This window comes from Telmatherina bonti (genome assembly GCF_933228915.1).
Source record: "Telmatherina bonti genome assembly, chromosome: 24".
Taxonomy (NCBI): Eukaryota; Metazoa; Chordata; class Actinopteri; order Atheriniformes; family Telmatherinidae; genus Telmatherina; species Telmatherina bonti.
Window position 1 is genome coordinate 29,420,941 of NC_136633.1, and position 18,577 is coordinate 29,439,517.

At 53.8% G+C, this 18,577-nt stretch overlaps 1 protein-coding gene across 1 annotated transcript; it reads right to left on the minus strand.

Annotated features, from left to right (window-relative positions):
• Nucleotides 1–5,191: 5,191 nt before the first annotated feature.
• On the minus strand, nucleotides 5,192–17,570 carry stk24b (serine/threonine kinase 24b). Its single transcript, XM_079263767.1, has 11 exons — nucleotides 16,566–17,570; nucleotides 14,870–15,100; nucleotides 14,687–14,743; nucleotides 14,168–14,276; nucleotides 13,883–14,040; nucleotides 8,157–8,342; nucleotides 7,933–8,081; nucleotides 7,739–7,862; nucleotides 7,592–7,660; nucleotides 7,023–7,159; nucleotides 5,192–6,942 (listed from the first exon to the last, which is right to left on the minus strand). The coding sequence occupies exons 1-11, from the start codon at nucleotides 16,605–16,607 to the stop codon at nucleotides 6,906–6,908; spliced, it is 1,299 nt and encodes a 432-aa protein (XP_079119893.1). The 5' UTR covers nucleotides 16,608–17,570; the 3' UTR covers nucleotides 5,192–6,905.
• Nucleotides 17,571–18,577: the final 1,007 nt, after the last annotated feature.

Genomic DNA, 18,577 nt, shown 5'->3' on the forward strand with positions numbered 1-18,577 from the left:
TGTTTTGGCAAAACCTCTTTCACCTGCCAACACTCTGAGCAACAAGCTCCACCCCCGCCGCATCCATCTCCCAGCTGATGGAAAAGGAGCGGGCCCTCCGTCGCACCTGCGTCTTGTTTGTAATCAGGTTGCTCACCGTCCTGCACCCACCTGGACAGGTAGGCACTTTTAACCTTCAGAACAGAAAAGCTGAAAATGGAAAAAAAACTTTCCAACTCCGCTAAAGCTGGGGACTTGCCCACAACCATCTTTCATAGACAGTCTATGCCCACAACGCATGACTGGATCAGTTCTGGGACACTTACTGGGTTTAATGGGAAACTTGAATGACCGGGTCGAAGGTAAGAACTGGACCGGAACATGAATATGATGCAGTGGAAAAACCAAAAAACACATAAATGAAAAAATAATATGAAGTTAAATCAGTGTTTCTAAATTCCAGTCTTCAGGCCCCCCTCCCTGCATGTTTTATGAAATACAGACTTGTTAACTTGATAAGTTAAAATATCTGATTCAGGTGCTTTGGAGGAGGATCACGTCTACAACATGCAGGGGGGGACCTGAGGACTGGAATGGAGAAACATTGATTTAAGCTGTTTGCAGACAACGGCAGAAACCAGACTGTATCATAAAAGATGGGCGGGGCATCTTTTTTTTTTTTTTTTGTATTTTTAGAACCTATGGGTTTCTGAAGAGCTGAATTGAAGCTCGGTGGGCGGTTCCTACCATCACCATCTTGGCAGCGTTATGTGCGTCGTCTCGTCTTGTCTTCATGCCGCTTATCCGGGGTCGGGTCGCGGGGGCAGCAGCCTAAGCAGGGAAGCCCAGACTTCCCTCTCCCCAGCCACATTTGCCAACTCTGCGGGGGGATCCCGAGGCGTTCCCAGGCCAGCCGAGAGATATTAATCCCTCCAGCGTGTCCTGGGTCTTCCCCGGGGTCTCCTCCCAGAGGGACGTGCCTGGAACACCTCACCAGGGAGGTCCAGGAGGCATCCTGACCAGATGCCCGAACCACCTCAACTGGTTCCTCTCGATGCGGAGGAGCAGCGGCTCTACTCTGATCTCCTCCCGGATGACCGAGCTCCTCACCCTATCTCTAAGGGAGAGCCCGGCCACCCTGCAGAGGAAACTCATTTCAGCCGTCTGTATATGCGTGTCGTCTCACTCGGAAAATACAAATATGGGCAAAGAGGTGGAGCTGAGACGGGGGCTGAGAGCGTCATGGTGGATGATTGACATCGAGCAAACTCTGAGCTGCTGTAGCTAAGAGCTAACCGAGCTAACCCGGAGATAACAGGAGCTAACCAGCTAACAGAGGTAAGCAGGCTAAAGCTAAGTCACGTTGTTAACCGGCTAAAAACCGCGGTTGTTCTACATTCTTCTGACTTGAAGCGGGAGATCGGGTACCTGTCAATCAAAAGGACACGCCCCTAAATATGCCGAACTTCGAGATTAAATTACTTTTAAACGGCCAAGTTAGAAAAAAATTCACTCCCCCCACAGTTGTCATGAAGGTAAACCTGACCTATTAAACCTAAAATGGATTTTTGTACCAGGCTGTAAACGTGTTTATTTCTGCTGTAAAGTTGGTCTTTTCAACACCTGTTGGGATTTGTTGTTTTGGAGCCCCTAGTGGATGAAAGGGGCAACTGCAGGTTTTGGCTTCACCTTGAACGACTGAACCAGCAACTTTATTTATAAAACTGAGCGTAACGGTGACTACAGGGCGTGTCTGTTGGGAAAACAGGAAATGCAGCACGAACTAGAAAAGGACTGGGAGAACCAAATCTCTGCCAGGGAGGTTCTGTTTTTACCGGCGTTTATCTGTCTGTGTTCAAGATAACTTAAAAAGTTTTGGACAGATTTTCAAGAAATTTTCAGAACTTGTTGGAAACACGAAAAGGAAGAACTCGTTTAATTTTTGTGGCGATCCGGATCACTGTTTGGATCCAGGAACTTTTTAAAGGCTTTGGCAAAGGTTTGCGCTCTCCGAGTGTCTTCTAGTTTGAAAAGCTGCGTATGCACGGTCCACATCTGTTTCAGAATCATGGCGACGTGAGGGAGTGTCTGGCCACGCCCACATGTTGGCACCTGATAAACATGAATCCAAGTAATTTCCATGACGCTCAGCAGGGAAACAGAGGAACTTGCTGGAATGTGTTGTAGAAATTCCAGCATGTAAAACTGATCAGGTGGAGGTGGGACGGACATCAGCACCGCCAGGAAGGTGGAGGAGCATCAGACCACCGGGCTTGAGTCCAGAGTCTCCAGCAGTGTTTCTCAGTCCCAGTCCTCAGGCCCCCCTGACCAGCAGGGACAAGTGGACCACGTCCACCAGAAGGGACAGGTAGACCATCACTTCATGTTCTGTATCTGCACACCCTGATCATCTTAACGATAGGCAGTTGTCATGGCAACCACATCATTGTATTGGTACGGCAGCTGCTGTACGACTTACTGTGTAAACCGGCTTCATACGTAGAAGGACTTTGTTCCAGAACTGGTTTTACTGGTCGACTTTCTGATCCAGATTCTTATCATGGTGGAGGATCAATCTCAAAAATACATTTTATTAGTGTTTGCAAATATTGAGCAATATTTTGTAAAAGTTTATGTATGATTTTGCCTAAATGTCTCAAATTTAACACCATTTGGCTTTATTCTTCTTTGTTTGTGTTGCCGTTTCCCTTTCCTCCAGATGTGAGTACGGCAGGTCAGAGTTGGCATGGAGGCGGGACATTTTACGGCCAAGTTGTGGTTTTATAAATCCCAGAAGTTGAGGAGAACCGCCATATGGTGGGTTTATGAACGAGACGCTGGTCTGCTCGCGGTCCTGCAACGTCATCGGCAGGCGCGGTATATGATTGGCTGGACGTTGGGTCGGTCCAGACAACTTATGGAAGTCGTTTTTCAGCGACGTGGGATTGTAGTTCTTTTCCGTAGGACACGTTTATGAGGAAATCATCACCGATCGAACAGGACTGACCATGACTGCTGTTCGGAAGGTGTCGGAAAACGACACAAACACAACAGTGTGACTTACATTAATGTTTGCCTTTTTAGGTTACATTAACAATATTTATGATCAATTTAATCAGTAAAACATGAAATCTAATGTTTTTTTCTGGATGTAGCAGACATACAGTTTACCACTCCCAGCTCCGCTTGGTGGTGTTTTGACATGTTTCCAATGTGTTGCCATGACATTGATACATCTTCAGATTGAAAGGAGCTTTATTGATCCAGGGAAACATGTTTAGTCTGTCAAAGGAGATGCAAAATAAACCAAAATCAATACAAACCAACCCGTCAGGCCACAGCCACGGTGAAGTTCTGACTACCAAAATCCTGGGTCTCACCAGCTCGAACCAACCTCCGGAACTCCTTCATAAAAATATCAATAGAAATACTCTGGAGGGAACAAAGATACTCCCATGAATAAGGACAACAAATCAAACCAAGAAAATTAAGAGGACAAAACATCAGCAGTGTAAATGTGGCTGCGTCTTTTGTATTGTTGCCCAAACGGAGGAACAAACGTCTCCCAGCCTAGTCAGCCACTTCTTGTACCAACTGGCTCTGTGGAACCCGTGTGAAAGGCCTTTCTACAACAGCCGGCATCCTACGATAAAGGAAACTAGATCTAAAAACACAGCGGTTACATTACTGTTATGGAGCGCAACACTGTGTGACGTCATCGGCAGCCCAGCCAGTCTGGTACCCAGCTGGTACTGCAGACATTGTGTGTACACGACTGATGCAGAGGGCATCGGGTGTACACGGCTGGTACCGCAGATATCATATATATTCCATTCTAGATTGCGACGTCTGATGGCAGCAAACTGTAGTACCTCTGACTTGCGATATTGAAGTTTAAAACTCTTCTCACGTAGATATTAGCTCAAATTAGGTAGTTTTTTTCTGAGGATTTCATGCCGGTTCGGAGGATGTGCTGCAAGGAGGATTTTTCTGCACATTTTTGGCTTTTTCAAGACTTGTTATGATGAGTCTCCATGGCAACAAAAGACTTGTTTACAATCCGGATCAACTAATCAATTAAACTCTCCCAAATCAGGATTATCAGCAAAACAACACATCAAATCCCGATAGAGTTGAAAAGAAAGAGAAGAGGATGCAGAGCAGGAGTCAGAGGAGAAAGCGATGGAGGTTTAAACCATTTCTCCCGATCATCGTCATGGGTAATGTGAGATCGCTAGCTAACAAAACGGACGAGCTGGAGATGCTAACAAGGTCTCAGAAAGAATACAGAGAGTGCAGTATTATGTGCTTCACCGAGACATGGCTGCATGAACACATCCCTGACTGTAATGTGTCTGTACCGGGCTTTAAAACGGTCCGTGCAGACCGCAGTAGACAACACAGCGGAAAGCTAAAGGGTGGTGGAATTGCAGTGCTGGTTAACCAGCGTTGGTGTCATCCTGGACATGTTTCTGTCAAGGAGAAGATATGCACAAGGGACATGGAACTGTTAGCTGTGAGCTTCCATCCATATTATTTACCCAGAGAGTTTACCTGTGTTATTCTGGTAGCGGTTTATATAATACCTGGTACCGCACCAGACACAGCCTGTGATGTCATCAGCTCCGTCGTTGCTCGGCTACAAACACAGCATCCAAACTCATTCATGGCGATCTCCGGAGACTTCAACAACGTCTCCCTCTCTGCAACTCTACCAACATTCCAGCAGTTTGTCAGCTGCTCCACCAGAGAAAATAAAAAATAAGATGTTGGACAGAAACCTTTTCATGTGTTTCTCCCTGATATGAGTTTCATCTAAACGTGCAGGTTTGTATGGACACCTATGTGGGCTTCCCACTGTGTATCTCCCAGTCCAAACACGTGGTGCTGGACTGGTTCCAGTCTGGGCTGGTTGTGGTGAACCAGTAACAGGAACAGAGTTTCTCTCGGCTTCCGTATCGCCTCCAGTTTCCTGCCAGACTGGTTCCAGTCTGGGCTGGTTGTGGTGAACCAGTAACAGGAACAGAGTTTCTCTCGGCTTCCGTATCGCCTCCAGTTTCCTGCCAGACTGGTTCCAGTTGGTCAGAACCCAGCGTTTGGTGCCTGAAGAGGCCCTCCAGTAATCTGATTACCAGACTAGCAGGTGAGCAACAATTTGACTGAAGCTGCAGAAGAAGAAATGAAAGGCGGAGGCGGCGCATCGTTAGCAGGTTTTTATTTCTCGTGTCACTGAAAGCTCACATGTAAGTCGGGATCCTCGAATGACACAAGCAGATTATATACAGTACTATAAACCCTCAGCTATGGTAAAGGAGACCAGAAGTACACGTCCTGGAGTTATTTCATATGTTTTCTGTAAGCTATACATATTTTCCTTGTTTTCCGTCTGTATCCATAAAGCGTTCCATATTTCCATACTTTACTGTTATAAAAATATCGGATATTTCTTCATTTCTTTCAGTCCCTGTGTTGACGAGAGCATCACGACGCAACTCCTCAACGTTATTGCTGCAGTAGCACAGTAGTAAATTCTGGAACTCTGAAGTAAACATATATAGTAAAACATGGCTATTTGCAACAGTTTTGCTTGTTCTCCTTTTGCAGGTTTATTTAAATACTCACACTTTCAAAGTGCAAAAACGGATCTGAAATTAAAAAACAAAAAGGTGCAAATCATCCTACAAATACCAGGTGACAGCGTAAAAGAGGACATGGCACTTCTCTAGTGAAGATGACGAATCCGTCCGGGTCTGCGCGTGGATTTGGCCGTTCAGACGGTGGTGGCGTGATGCCGAAACACGCCTCAAAGTCTGAGCTTTAACACTGATAGCTGACAGTTTGTCAGAGTTATGACACATTTATGATTTTCATGTCGTCTCATTATTGTAAATATGAAATCTTCCGGGTATCTGCGGCGCGACTGATGCGTTACGGGACTACGGATGGACTAGCAACCCGCTGATCCACCATACTGTACGTTCATTCACGCATCGTCCCGACGAGAAGCGGCGTCAGACAATCAAAACTTTTTTTTTTTACATCGGACTTTAGATCCAATAATGTTGAGAAACTGTAAATATTTGTCGTGAACTGGTGGTCGCGGGCTTCCGTTGCGTTCTGGTCCTGACTGCTCGCCTTGAGTCTCTAAGAACGGCTGAGAAATGAAAACTAATACTTCAAAGTGTCGTGTTTCCCGGCGCCGACGTCCGCTACCTCGTCCTCGCCATCCTGAACGGTGGAAAACATGAAGAGGAGGAAGCAGCTTTGGGCCGCGGACCACGTCACCAAGACGTTTGTGGCTCTGGACGACGCGAGTGTCGTGGAAGACGGGAACTTCCGACGATGGCGTGAAGAAATGTTGAAGGAAGGAGCGACGAAGGCAAAAGGCATTTCTGTTTCTGCTCCCGCCATTCTACGTTTACGCCGTTTCCGTATCTACAAAACGCGCACGTCCATTTTGTACACAGTGATTTATTTCCCGCGTGACAACCTGTAACCGCATACAGCATGGCGACGCCCCCCCTCCCCCCGCCTCGGAGGACCAACAAGCCCACTTAAAGCACTTTACCTGAGGTTTCATTAAGAACGCTGCACTTCGCCTGAACAGAGAGGACTATCGCTCACACACACACACTCTCACTCACACACACACCATGACGACGTCCCTGCAGGTTCGTCCAGCACGCCCTCAGAGGGTCGGGGATGTGACGCCTGCACTGGGGGGGGGGGGGGTCCAGGGGGAAGGGTGTGGGCTCCTGTAGACTGCAGCAGATGTTGGAACCCCGAGCAGCCGCCGACTTTCTCCGTTCAGTCATTTTTACAGGCTAGCTTAGCGCCCCCCCCACGCAGAGCTGGTCAGAAACGACCCCGACGTGGACGTCTGGGCCGCTCAGGGTTACGATGCGGGGCTGGGGGAGAGCCCACCGCTAGGGGGAGGAAGAGGACGTCCTGCTGGTGGAGAAACTGGAAGAAACAGATGAAAGATGAAGGCTGGTGTGTGTGTGGGGGGGGCGTGTGTGTGTGTGCGGCGGCGGCGGCGTTACCTCTGCAGTCTGTGCACCATGTGAGCCACCAGCGAGTCGGAGATGCCGGGGTACGCCTCCTCCGCCAGCAAGATGGCCTCCCTCAGCTCATCCAGGACCAGCGGGTTCCCGTTCACCTGCTCCTGTCGCGCCTTCAGCTGAGGAAGAGGAGGGTGGAGGTGTGTCAGACCCCGTCTGGGATTAACTGGGTCACTACGTTTATTTAAACTTTATTCTAGATTAAACTAATCCGGCACGGCTGTGGTTAAACTGGACAACTCGTTGCCCCGGCAACACAACGCTACGATGGAGTTCTGTGTGATACTACTACTCCAATAATACATCCTACAGTAACTCAAATATAAAAGCCTGAAAAATATTAAATAGAAAAATGATAAAAATGATCAAATTTATAAAACAATGACGGTATAAAAAAATGAGAATTTAATTACAAATATTAAAAATCAAAACAAAAAATTGACTTTAAAAACAAAAACTAAAATAAATTAAAAAGAAATAAAGTAGTAAGACTGGTGATGGTGAACAGGAAGTGGTCCTGTGGCGGGGCGGCGTGGAGGGCGGCGGCCTACCTCGGCTAGCGCTGGCGAGATGACGCTGGACAGGCTCTGTGAATAAGGCCTCTTTGGAATGTCTTCAGTCTGCAGATCAGAGGCAGCAAAACAGGAAGTCAACCACAATCACTTTCACCTTTCAAAATAAAAGCACGGCTTGCCGACCTGGTCCGCCACCCCTGACTGTCCCTCCCCGTTCTGCAGCTTCTTGGGGTCCTTCTCCCGGATGGTGAAGATCCAGTCATCGCTGCCGAAGTCGTTGCCACCCGACGCCTGTCCATCCTGCTCTCTGATTGGATGAAAGAGGAGTCAGCAAAGACCTACGATCTCTGGACGAAGAAGAACCGGGATCCACTTACGAATCTGACTCGTCCGAGCTGGACTCTGTGGTTCTGGACTGCTCGGCCTTCCACCTCTTGTACTTGTCCACCAGCTCGGTCAGGTAGGACGTCTTCTTGGCGTAGCGGACGATGAGTTTGTGCTTCAGCAGCTCTTTGGCGGTCGGCCTCTGCAGACGAGAAACCAGCAGCTCAAGCAGCTGAACGTTTTGCACCAAACTGCTCTGAAACAGAAAAGTTCCTACAAAACTGGGCTCCTTGTTCAGGCAGGCCTCCACAAACTCCTTCAGAGGTTTGCTGTAGTTGCCCTCCAGCGTGGGGGGGTTGTTCTTTGGGATCAGGAACAAAACCTTCATGGGATGCAGCTCGGAGTGGGGGGGCTCGCCCTTCGCCAGCTCGATGGCCGTGATGCCCAGAGACCAGATGTCGGCCTGGAACAGCAGAGACAACGGTCAGAAGATGCTCCAGCAGACTGCCAGGACCCCGGAGGAGGACTTCAGCCGGATGTCAGCTCGATCGTCATGAATGTAGTCAACCTGATGGAGCCAGGTGGACCAGTTTGAGCATGGTGGGACAAAACGTCTCCCACATCAGCCGGGTGGAGTTCCAGCTGCGTTCCCAGCTGTGGCCACTAGAGGGAACCGCTAACATCATCATCATGATCATGCAGGAAACTTTGTAGAGACGTAAAATTTCATCTTTAATTTCTATAAACATCCACAAACGTAAAGTTTAATCTTTAATGGTAAAAAACCAGTTAGTGGTTTTCTGTCGCTTCCATCCGACCGGACGTTTATCTGAAGGATTTATTTTTATTTTCTATTTCAGACGAGTTTACACTGAATTTCAATTTTAATATATTTACACCCACCAGCAAAAGCAGTAAAGACGTATGTAAAGCCAGACCTTTGCAGAGACAGAAGTCAAAACTCTTCACAGCTACACAAATATTTTAGCTTAACGAAGCGCCCTCAGTAAACCTCCCCATTGTCCTGACGTTGCCCGTACGGTAACCTGCCCGTTCGCTAACCGGGGCGCTGCCCGTTCGCTAACCGGGGCGTTGCCCGTACGGTAACCCGCCCATTCGCTAACCGGGGCGTTGCCCGTACGGTAACCTGCCCGTTCGCTAACCGGGGCGCTGCCCGTTCGGTAACCGGGGCGCTGCCCGTTCGGTAACCGGGGCGCTGCCCGTTCGCTAACCGGGGCGTTGCCCGTACGGTAACCTGCCCGTTCGCTAACCGGGGCGTTGCCCGTACGGTAACCTGCCCGTTCGCTAACCGGGGCGCTGCCCGTACGGTAACCCGCCCATTCGCTAACCGGGGCGTTGCCCGTACGGTAACCTGCCCGTTCGCTAACCGGGGCGCTGCCCGTTCGCTAACCGGGGCGTTGCCCGTACGGTAACCCGCCCGTTCGCTAACCGGGGCGTTGCCCGTACGGTAACCTGCCCGTTCGCTAACCGGGGCGCTGCCCGTTCGCTAACCGGGGCGCTGCCCGTTCGCTAACCGGGGCGCTGCCCGTTCGCTAACCGGGGCGTTGCCCGTACGGTAACCTGCCCGTTCGCTAACCGGGGCGTTGCCCGTACGGTAACCTGCCCGTTCGCTAACCGGGGCGTTGCCCGTACGGTAACCTGCCCGTTCGCTAACCGGGGCGTTGCCCGTACGGTAACCCGCCCGTTCGCTAACCGGGGCGCTGCCCGTTCGCTAACCGGGGCGTTGCCCGTTCGCTAACCGGGGCGTTGCCCGTACGGTAACCCGCCCGTTCGCTAACCGGGGCGTTGCCCGTACGGTAACCCGCCCGTTCGCTAACCGGGGCGTTGCCCGTACGGTAACCCGCCCGTTCGCTAACCGGGGCGCTGCCCGTACGGTAACCCGCCCATTCGCTAACCGGGGCGTTGCCCGTACGGTAACCCGCCCGTTCGCTAACCGGGGCGTTGCCCGTACGGTAACCCGCCCGTTCGCTAACCGGGGCGTTGCCCGTACGGTAACCTGCCCGTTCGCTAACCGGGGCGCTGCCCGTTCGCTAACCGGGGCGTTGCCCGTTCGCTAACCGGGGCGTTGCCCGTTCGCTAACCGGGGCGTTGCCCGTACGGTAACCCGCCCGTTCGCTAACCGGGGCGTTGCCCGTACGGTAACCCGCCCGTTCGCTAACCGGGGCGTTGCCCGTACGGTAACCTGCCCATTCGCTAACCGGGGCGTTGCCTGTTCGCTAACCGGGGCGTTGCCCGTACGGTAACCCGCCCATTCGCTAACCGGGGCGTTGCCCGTACGGTAACCCGCCCGTTCGCTAACCGGGGCGTTGCCCGTACGGTAACCCGCCCGTTCGCTAACCGGGGCGTTGCCCGTACGGTAACCCGCCCGTTCGCTAACCGGGGCGTTGCCCGTACGGTAACCCGCCCGTTCGCTAACCGGGGCGTTGCCCGTACGGTAACCCGCCCGTTCGCTAACCGGGGCGCTGCCCGTACGGTAACCCGCCCGTTCGCTAACCGGGGCGCTGCCCGTACGGTAACCCGCCCATTCGCTAACCGGGGCGTTGCCCGTACGGTAACCCGCCCATTCGCTAACCGGGGCGTTGCCCGTACGGTAACCCGCCCATTCGCTAACCGGGGCGTTGCCCGTACGGTAACCCGCCCGTTCGCTAACCGGGGCGTTGCCCGTACGGTAACCCGCCCGTTCGCTAACCGGGGCGCTGCCCGTTCGCTAACCGGGGCGCTGCCCGTTCGCTAACCGGGGCGCTGCCCGTTCGCTAACCGGGGCGCTGCCCGTTCGCTAACCGGGGCGTTGCCCGTACGGTAACCTGCCCGTTCGCTAACCGGGGCGTTGCCCGTACGGTAACCTGCCCGTTCGCTAACCGGGGCGTTGCCCGTACGGTAACCTGCCCGTTCGCTAACCGGGGCGTTGCCCGTACGGTAACCCGCCCGTTCGCTAACCGGGGCGTTGCCCGTACGGTAACCCGCCCGTTCGCTAACCGGGGCGTTGCCCGTACGGTAACCTGCCCGTTCGCTAACCGGGGCGTTGCCTGTTCGCTAACCGGGGCGCTGCCCGTACGGTAACCCGCCCGTTCGCTAACCGGGGCGCTGCCCGTTCGGTAACCGGGGCGCTGCCCGTTCGGTAACCGGGGCGCTGCCCGTTCGCTAACCGGGGCGTTGCCCGTACGGTAACCTGCCCGTTCGCTAACCGGGGCGTTGCCCGTACGGTAACCTGCCCGTTCGCTAACCGGGGCGTTGCCCGTACGGTAACCCGCCCGTTCGCTAACCGGGGCGCTGCCCGTTCGCTAACCGGGGCGTTGCCCGTTCGCTAACCGGGGCGTTGCCCGTACGGTAACCCGCCCGTTCGCTAACCGGGGCGTTGCCCGTACGGTAACCCGCCCGTTCGCTAACCGGGGCGTTGCCCGTACGGTAACCCGCCCGTTCGCTAACCGGGGCGCTGCCCGTACGGTAACCCGCCCATTCGCTAACCGGGGCGTTGCCCGTACGGTAACCTGCCCGTTCGCTAACCGGGGCGTTGCCCGTACGGTAACCCGCCCATTCGCTAACCGGGGCGCTGCCCGTTCGCTAACCGGGGCGCTGCCCGTTCGCTAACCGGGGCGCTGCCCGTTCGCTAACCGGGGCGTTGCCCGTACGGTAACCTGCCCGTTCGCTAACCGGGGCGTTGCCCGTACGGTAACCTGCCCGTTCGCTAACCGGGGCGTTGCCCGTACGGTAACCTGCCCGTTCGCTAACCGGGGCGTTGCCCGTACGGTAACCCGCCCGTTCGCTAACCGGGGCGCTGCCCGTTCGCTAACCGGGGCGTTGCCCGTTCGCTAACCGGGGCGTTGCCCGTACGGTAACCCGCCCGTTCGCTAACCGGGGCGTTGCCCGTACGGTAACCCGCCCGTTCGCTAACCGGGGCGCTGCCCGTACGGTAACCCGCCCATTCGCTAACCGGGGCGTTGCCCGTACGGTAACCCGCCCGTTCGCTAACCGGGGCGTTGCCCGTACGGTAACCCGCCCGTTCGCTAACCGGGGCGTTGCCCGTACGGTAACCCGCCCGTTCGCTAACCGGGGCGTTGCCCGTACGGTAACCTGCCCGTTCGCTAACCGGGGCGCTGCCCGTTCGCTAACCGGGGCGTTGCCCGTTCGCTAACCGGGGCGTTGCCCGTTCGCTAACCGGGGCGTTGCCCGTACGGTAACCCGCCCGTTCGCTAACCGGGGCGTTGCCCGTACGGTAACCCGCCCGTTCGCTAACCGGGGCGTTGCCCGTACGGTAACCTGCCCATTCGCTAACCGGGGCGTTGCCTGTTCGCTAACCGGGGCGTTGCCCGTACGGTAACCCGCCCGTTCGCTAACCGGGGCGTTGCCCGTACGGTAACCCGCCCGTTCGCTAACCGGGGCGTTGCCCGTACGGTAACCCGCCCGTTCGCTAACCGGGGCGTTGCCCGTACGGTAACCCGCCCGTTCGCTAACCGGGGCGTTGCCCGTACGGTAACCCGCCCGTTCGCTAACCGGGGCGCTGCCCGTACGGTAACCCGCCCGTTCGCTAACCGGGGCGCTGCCCGTACGGTAACCCGCCCGTTCGCTAACCGGGGCGTTGCCCGTACGGTAACCCGCCCATTCGCTAACCGGGGCGTTGCCCGTACGGTAACCCGCCCATTCGCTAACCGGGGCGTTGCCCGTACGGTAACCCGCCCGTTCGCTAACCGGGGCGTTGCCCGTACGGTAACCCGCCCGTTCGCTAACCGGGGCGTTGCCCGTACGGTAACCCGCCCGTTCGCTAACCGGGGCGCTGCCCGTTCGCTAACCGGGGCGCTGCCCGTTCGCTAACCGGGGCGCTGCCCGTTCGCTAACCGGGGCGCTGCCCGTTCGCTAACCGGGGCGTTGCCCGTACGGTAACCTGCCCGTTCGCTAACCGGGGCGTTGCCCGTACGGTAACCTGCCCGTTCGCTAACCGGGGCGTTGCCCGTACGGTAACCTGCCCGTTCGCTAACCGGGGCGTTGCCCGTACGGTAACCCGCCCGTTCGCTAACCGGGGCGTTGCCCGTACGGTAACCCGCCCGTTCGCTAACCGGGGCGTTGCCCGTACGGTAACCTGCCCGTTCGCTAACCGGGGCGTTGCCTGTTCGCTAACCGGGGCGCTGCCCGTACGGTAACCCGCCCGTTCGCTAACCGGGGCGCTGCCCGTTCGGTAACCGGGGCGCTGCCCGTTCGGTAACCGGGGCGCTGCCCGTTCGCTAACCGGGGCGTTGCCCGTACGGTAACCGGGGCGTTGCCCGTACGGTAACCTGCCCGTTCGCTAACCGGGGCGTTGCCCGTACGGTAACCTGCCCGTTCGCTAACCGGGGCGTTGCCCGTACGGTAACCCGCCCGTTCGCTAACCGGGGCGTTGCCCGTACGGTAACCCGCCCGTTCGCTAACCGGGGCGTTGCCCGTACGGTAACCCGCCCGTTCGCTAACCGGGGCGTTGCCCGTACGGTAACCCGCCCGTTCGCTAACCGGGGCGTTGCCCGTACGGTAACCCGCCCGTTCGCTAACCGGGGCGTTGCCCGTACGGTAACCCGCCCGTTCGCTAACCGGGGCGTTGCCCGTACGGTAACCTGCCCGTTCGCTAACCGGGGCGTTGCCCGTACGGTAACCTGCCCGTTCGCTAACCGGGGCGTTGCCCGTACGGTAACCTGCCCGTTCGCTAACCGGGGCGTTGCCCGTACGGTAACCTGCCCGTTCGCTAACCGGGGCGTTGCCCGTACGGTAACCTGCCCATTCGCTAACCGGGGCGTTGCCTGTTCGCTAACCTGGTGGCGCCGCTGGCGCCAGACTGACCACCAAGGTCGTATCTGCAGGAGCGGCGTGGAAATGTGTGGTCAGACTGTTCTATACGTCCGCTGAACGAGACAGGACGCTCCGTCTGGACCAATGAGAGCATCAGGTTGGCAACCAGCAAACGGTATCAGCCCTCTGAGGACGCAGACCTGCAAAACGTGGGATGAACTCTGAACTCACCTTGGAGTCGTAGGCGGACTGCTTGATGACCTCTGGCGCCATCCAGAAAGGCGTGCCTACGAAGGTGTTGCGTTTGATCTGCGTGTCGGTGAGCTGGCCGGCCACGCCGAAGTCTGCTAGCTTCACCTCCCCCTGCTCGGACAGCAGCACGTTGGCGGCTGTGGACGGAGACGGTCGGACAGATCGGATCAGCTTCCGGCTGAAACAACCTGCCGGCAGTAACCAGCAGCACGATCTCGGCTGCGCCGCCGGAGGACATTTGGCTAAGTATTGACAGTCGGCTACCTTTGATGTCTCTGTGGATCTTCTTCTCGGAGTGCAGGTACTCCAGACCCTTCAGGATCTCTCTGAGGATCGTAGCTATCTGGGTCTCATCCAAAGCTCCGGGCTCCATCTTCACATGGGAGACAGACCAGAAAGATGTCAGACGTACCGCCACCATGGCTTCAGATTTACACGTTGCAACACCGGATGACACCGCAGGCGGACATATTCGCATATTTTCAGTCAGTAATTAGTTCCAAACCCTGCGGTGTGTTGATGCTCCACCATCCTGCGGCAGTCAGCGGATGTTCTGACTGTCCTGGACGCTGCAGCTCATGCTAACGTAACGCATCGGAATGTTTGACATGAAGTTTGTGTCCAATCAAAATCCCGATCAAACCGCCAGTTTTATGTAAACATGAGCTGCACGTAAACGAGTCGACTTGTTTTCTACTGAAAGATGGAAAAACAAACAGCTGCCGCTGGAAGCAGAGAACTTCTCTTCTGTCTTCAGAGTGATGAAAGCTGGAAATGACTCACCAGATCCAGAGCCGAACCGCCGCCTAAATACTCCATGATGATCCATAACTTCGTATCCTGCAGCAAGAAGAAGAGAAAGCATCAGAGCTGAGGCCGGGTGGCGGTCGCCGGGCCGGGTGGCGGTCGCCGGGCCGGGTGGCGGTCACGAGCGATGTGACGGCGGAGTGAAAGGAGGAAACTAACCTTCAGGTACGAGCCGTAATACTTGGTAACGAAGGGGCTGTCGCACTGACTCAGCACGGTGATCTCCTGCTGGATGTCCTCGATCTCGTCTTCTGCCTCCTCCAGGTCGATGATCTTGATGGCCACCACTTTCTGCGTGCGATTGTCGATGCCTTTGAAGACCTCTCCAAACGAGCCCTTCCCAATGCGTTCCAGCTTGGTGAACAGCTCCTCCGGGTCCACTCTGGTGTGCTGGGGGGGGGTTAAATACATGAAGTGGAAAAGTTTGGAGAGAACCGAATGTCGAGGCATAAAGAAGAAACAGCGACAGGACGCTGTTCTTCCAGGATCTGTTAATCCACACGTTGCAACAGCTTGTTGACCAGACGGACGTGGGATTGAAGGGAAGGACGAGACGCAGGTTAAAACCAAAACCTGACATTTTACTCCTTTTTATCCGACTTACGATGTTCAAATCCTAAACATGTTCATGCCAAAATACTCCAACTTGTCAAATATCATCTTTAAAAATCCTTCCAGTCCAAACCCCCAAGTTTCAGTCGGAGAAATGAAATAAAAACGTAGCTCTGAGACGACCTGCCGGTCAGAAACCGTGACATTCACCCAATCAGCTGGAAAAACCAAACCAAGATTTTTCTCTTAACGTTCAGTTTCCCGTTCATTAAACAGACCCGTTTGTGTTTCTCTCCACAACTTTTCTGCATCTGATCACCGAAAGGAAACGAAGCTGCCGGCGGACAGTATTTATGACGTTTACCTGCTCTATGTGCACAGACACACAACGTGTCGCATGTTCAGCTGCAAATCGCAACGCAGAACCCCAGAAATGCTGCAAATGTTGGTTTCCAGGGCGGATCTGTTGCCCGCTGTCCTTGTGGGAAAATGTGGGTGCTGCATGGACTGCAGTCTTCAGCCGTTATTTCTGGAATAAATGATGGAAAATCTCTGCTTTTCCTGCCAACAGCTGATCTGTAACTCCCAGTAAAGGAACCAGAGATGCTGAATCAGGCTAAATGTTCAGACAGCTCAAATGGACGGCAGAGCTGCCATTACGAGCAGAAAATGTGTTGACTGACTCCACCAACAACTTTTATCCAAGTGGAAAATGTTGCAGGAAGGAGGCTGTTATGTGGGAAACAAAGCAGCGGTTGACCAAACCACTTCCCTTTATGACCTCCTAAGCAGACAAAGACTCATAATGTCCACGTCTGGAAGGACAGCAGGACCTTTACAGTCACGCTGAGGATGGAGATGTGACTGTTGCTCTGCAGGTTAAATCCTCACCTGACAGAAAGCTGCAGCGTCTTGGTGTGTGTGTTCAGTTAAACCACATTCATTCAGCCTGAAACCATCCAAACAAACCCGAGCAGGGATGAAATGTGCTGCATTTACAGTCAGGAGTAAATATCCTCTCCACATGTACACACTTATTTCTGCAAGGCTTCCAGCAGCAGCAGGGGAACTGGCCTGGTTCTTCACCTTGGTGCACATGAAACTGAAGCTTTAATCTGGAGACTAGTCGACATAAAGCTGCGGTGATGTGCACACATGCACGTTGGGTTTTATATCTGCAGAGATGACTTAACACCCAGGTGTGTGTGTGTGCATGATCCTACTCTGCAGGCTGTGTGGTGTGCAGCTCAACAGCTGCTTTCTTCTGCACGTTAAAGACAAGTCAGAATACATGTCAGCTTACCTGCATCCCCGGCAGGTGACCCTGTACCGGAGAATGAGCCATGATGAGGCTGATGGGCACCTCGTCCAGTAGCAGAACCCCCCTCGGCTGGACGGTCCCAGCTGTGATGCCTTCAACCTTAGCAATCCCGTTAGCACACCTTGTTACCCAACTCTACCTCCAGTAGTTCTGATGGACGCTGGAAATGTCCTCCCCACGCGCACACACCTTTTCTGTGTCGGAACAAACCCCGAGAAACCAAAACAGCTGAGCACGCTGACTGACGTCTGCTAATGCTAACTCTGAAATCTGCAGCGTTAGCCTGCGAACTAGCAGGCTAAGTGTGCTAACCAGCTGGCTAAGTGTGCTAACCAGCCGGCTAAGTGTGCTAACCAGCTGGCTAAGTGTGCTAACCAGCTGGCTAAGCGTTAGCGTGCTAACCAGCTGGCTAAGTGTTCTAACCAGCTGGCTAAGCGTGCTAACCAACTGGCTAAGCCTGCTAACCAGCTGGCTAAGCGTGCTAACCAACTGGCTAAGCCTGCTAACCAGCTGGCTAAGTGTGCTAACCAGCTGGCTAAGCGTTAGCGTGCTAACCAGCTGGCTAAGTGTTCTAACCAGCTGGCTAAGCGTGCTAACCAGCTGGCTAAGCGTTAGCGTGCTAAACAGTTAGCTCTGCGTTTAATCCTAATTTCTAGCTATAAAAAGTTTTGCCTCTGCAGCAAATTTGGCTTCAACCTGCCAACAACTATTTATTTCCAGATTCCCCCCACTGTCCCTCTCTGGAAGCGTGTTGTCTCGCTAGCGGAGCTGTCAGCTACAACCATGGTTAGCAGGTTAGCGCTGGTGCTAACGAGCTGGCAGCAGTCCGGTTTGTCCGCATCCGCAAGATGGAGTCTGCAAAATACCCAGGATTGATCTTCACCCTGACTGCTTTTCAGCAGCTCTGGAGGCATTTGCGGCCAGATAAGCTCGCCACTGTTCCTGTCGCCTCCCTCACTTTCGTCCCGTTTTCTCGGCCATCTTGTCGGTGCTGTGACGCCGATCTGGGCGGATCCGGGTCAGCATCCCGACTTCTCCTCCGGAGACCCAGGTGGAGATGCCAGGTGAACACATCAGACCCCCCACCCACCTTGCTCTGAGCATGAACTAGAAAGAGGGGTGTTTATCTGGAATCAGCAAACTCCAAACTCCACCAAACATCATCTCTCTTGCAGGAGATCAGCAGCACAACTCTGTAAACTTTACAAGATATCACAACATTTTAAATTATTTCCCTGTAAACACTGAAGCAGGAGCTGTTATTAAACACCTGGGCACAAATGTAAACTAACAGTTGTCTTCTCAGGTCATTTTCTGAAAAACCTTTTTTTTTTAACTTCTTTTTTCGTCTTTCGAAAAGTTTTTGTTAAATTCTTGAAACATTGTATGTGGTTTTATAACTGTTATCACCAAAAGGTGGTATAGTGTTGTCATGGTGCATGTTTTCACAGTCGGGTTGTGATTTTTGTAGTTTGAGATCATCAGCAAACGTTACTGTTACCGGTAGCATGCTAATAAGACGAGACTACAAACGGGTGGAGCCTCCGTGACGTCACCCGCAGGTTGAAGCTCATTGGACAGTTCCCAGCGTCGCCATCTTGACAGCGTCTCTCCCGGGGAAAAGAAAAATCAGCAAAGATATGGAGCTGAGAGGGGGGTTGTGAGTGTGAGGAAGGATGATTGATGCCTGTAGGTAGGAGCTAACTGAGCTAAGCTCAGAGCTAAAATAAGCTAACCTGCTAACGGAGGTAGGTGGGCTAAAGCTAAGTCACATTGTTAGCTTAACCGCCGGAGGTTGCTGCTTGATAATTTATTAGCAACCATGGCCGCTGTTAACTGTAGCTTTGCTAATAGGCTAGTTATATGTAGACTACCACTTCTACCCCTAATTTTAGCATTCCTAAGAAGCTACCACTTCTACCACTCCCCTCCCTGAGCGGTCACCTTATCGTGGTGGAGGGGTTTGTGTGTCCCAAAGATCCTAGCAGCTATGT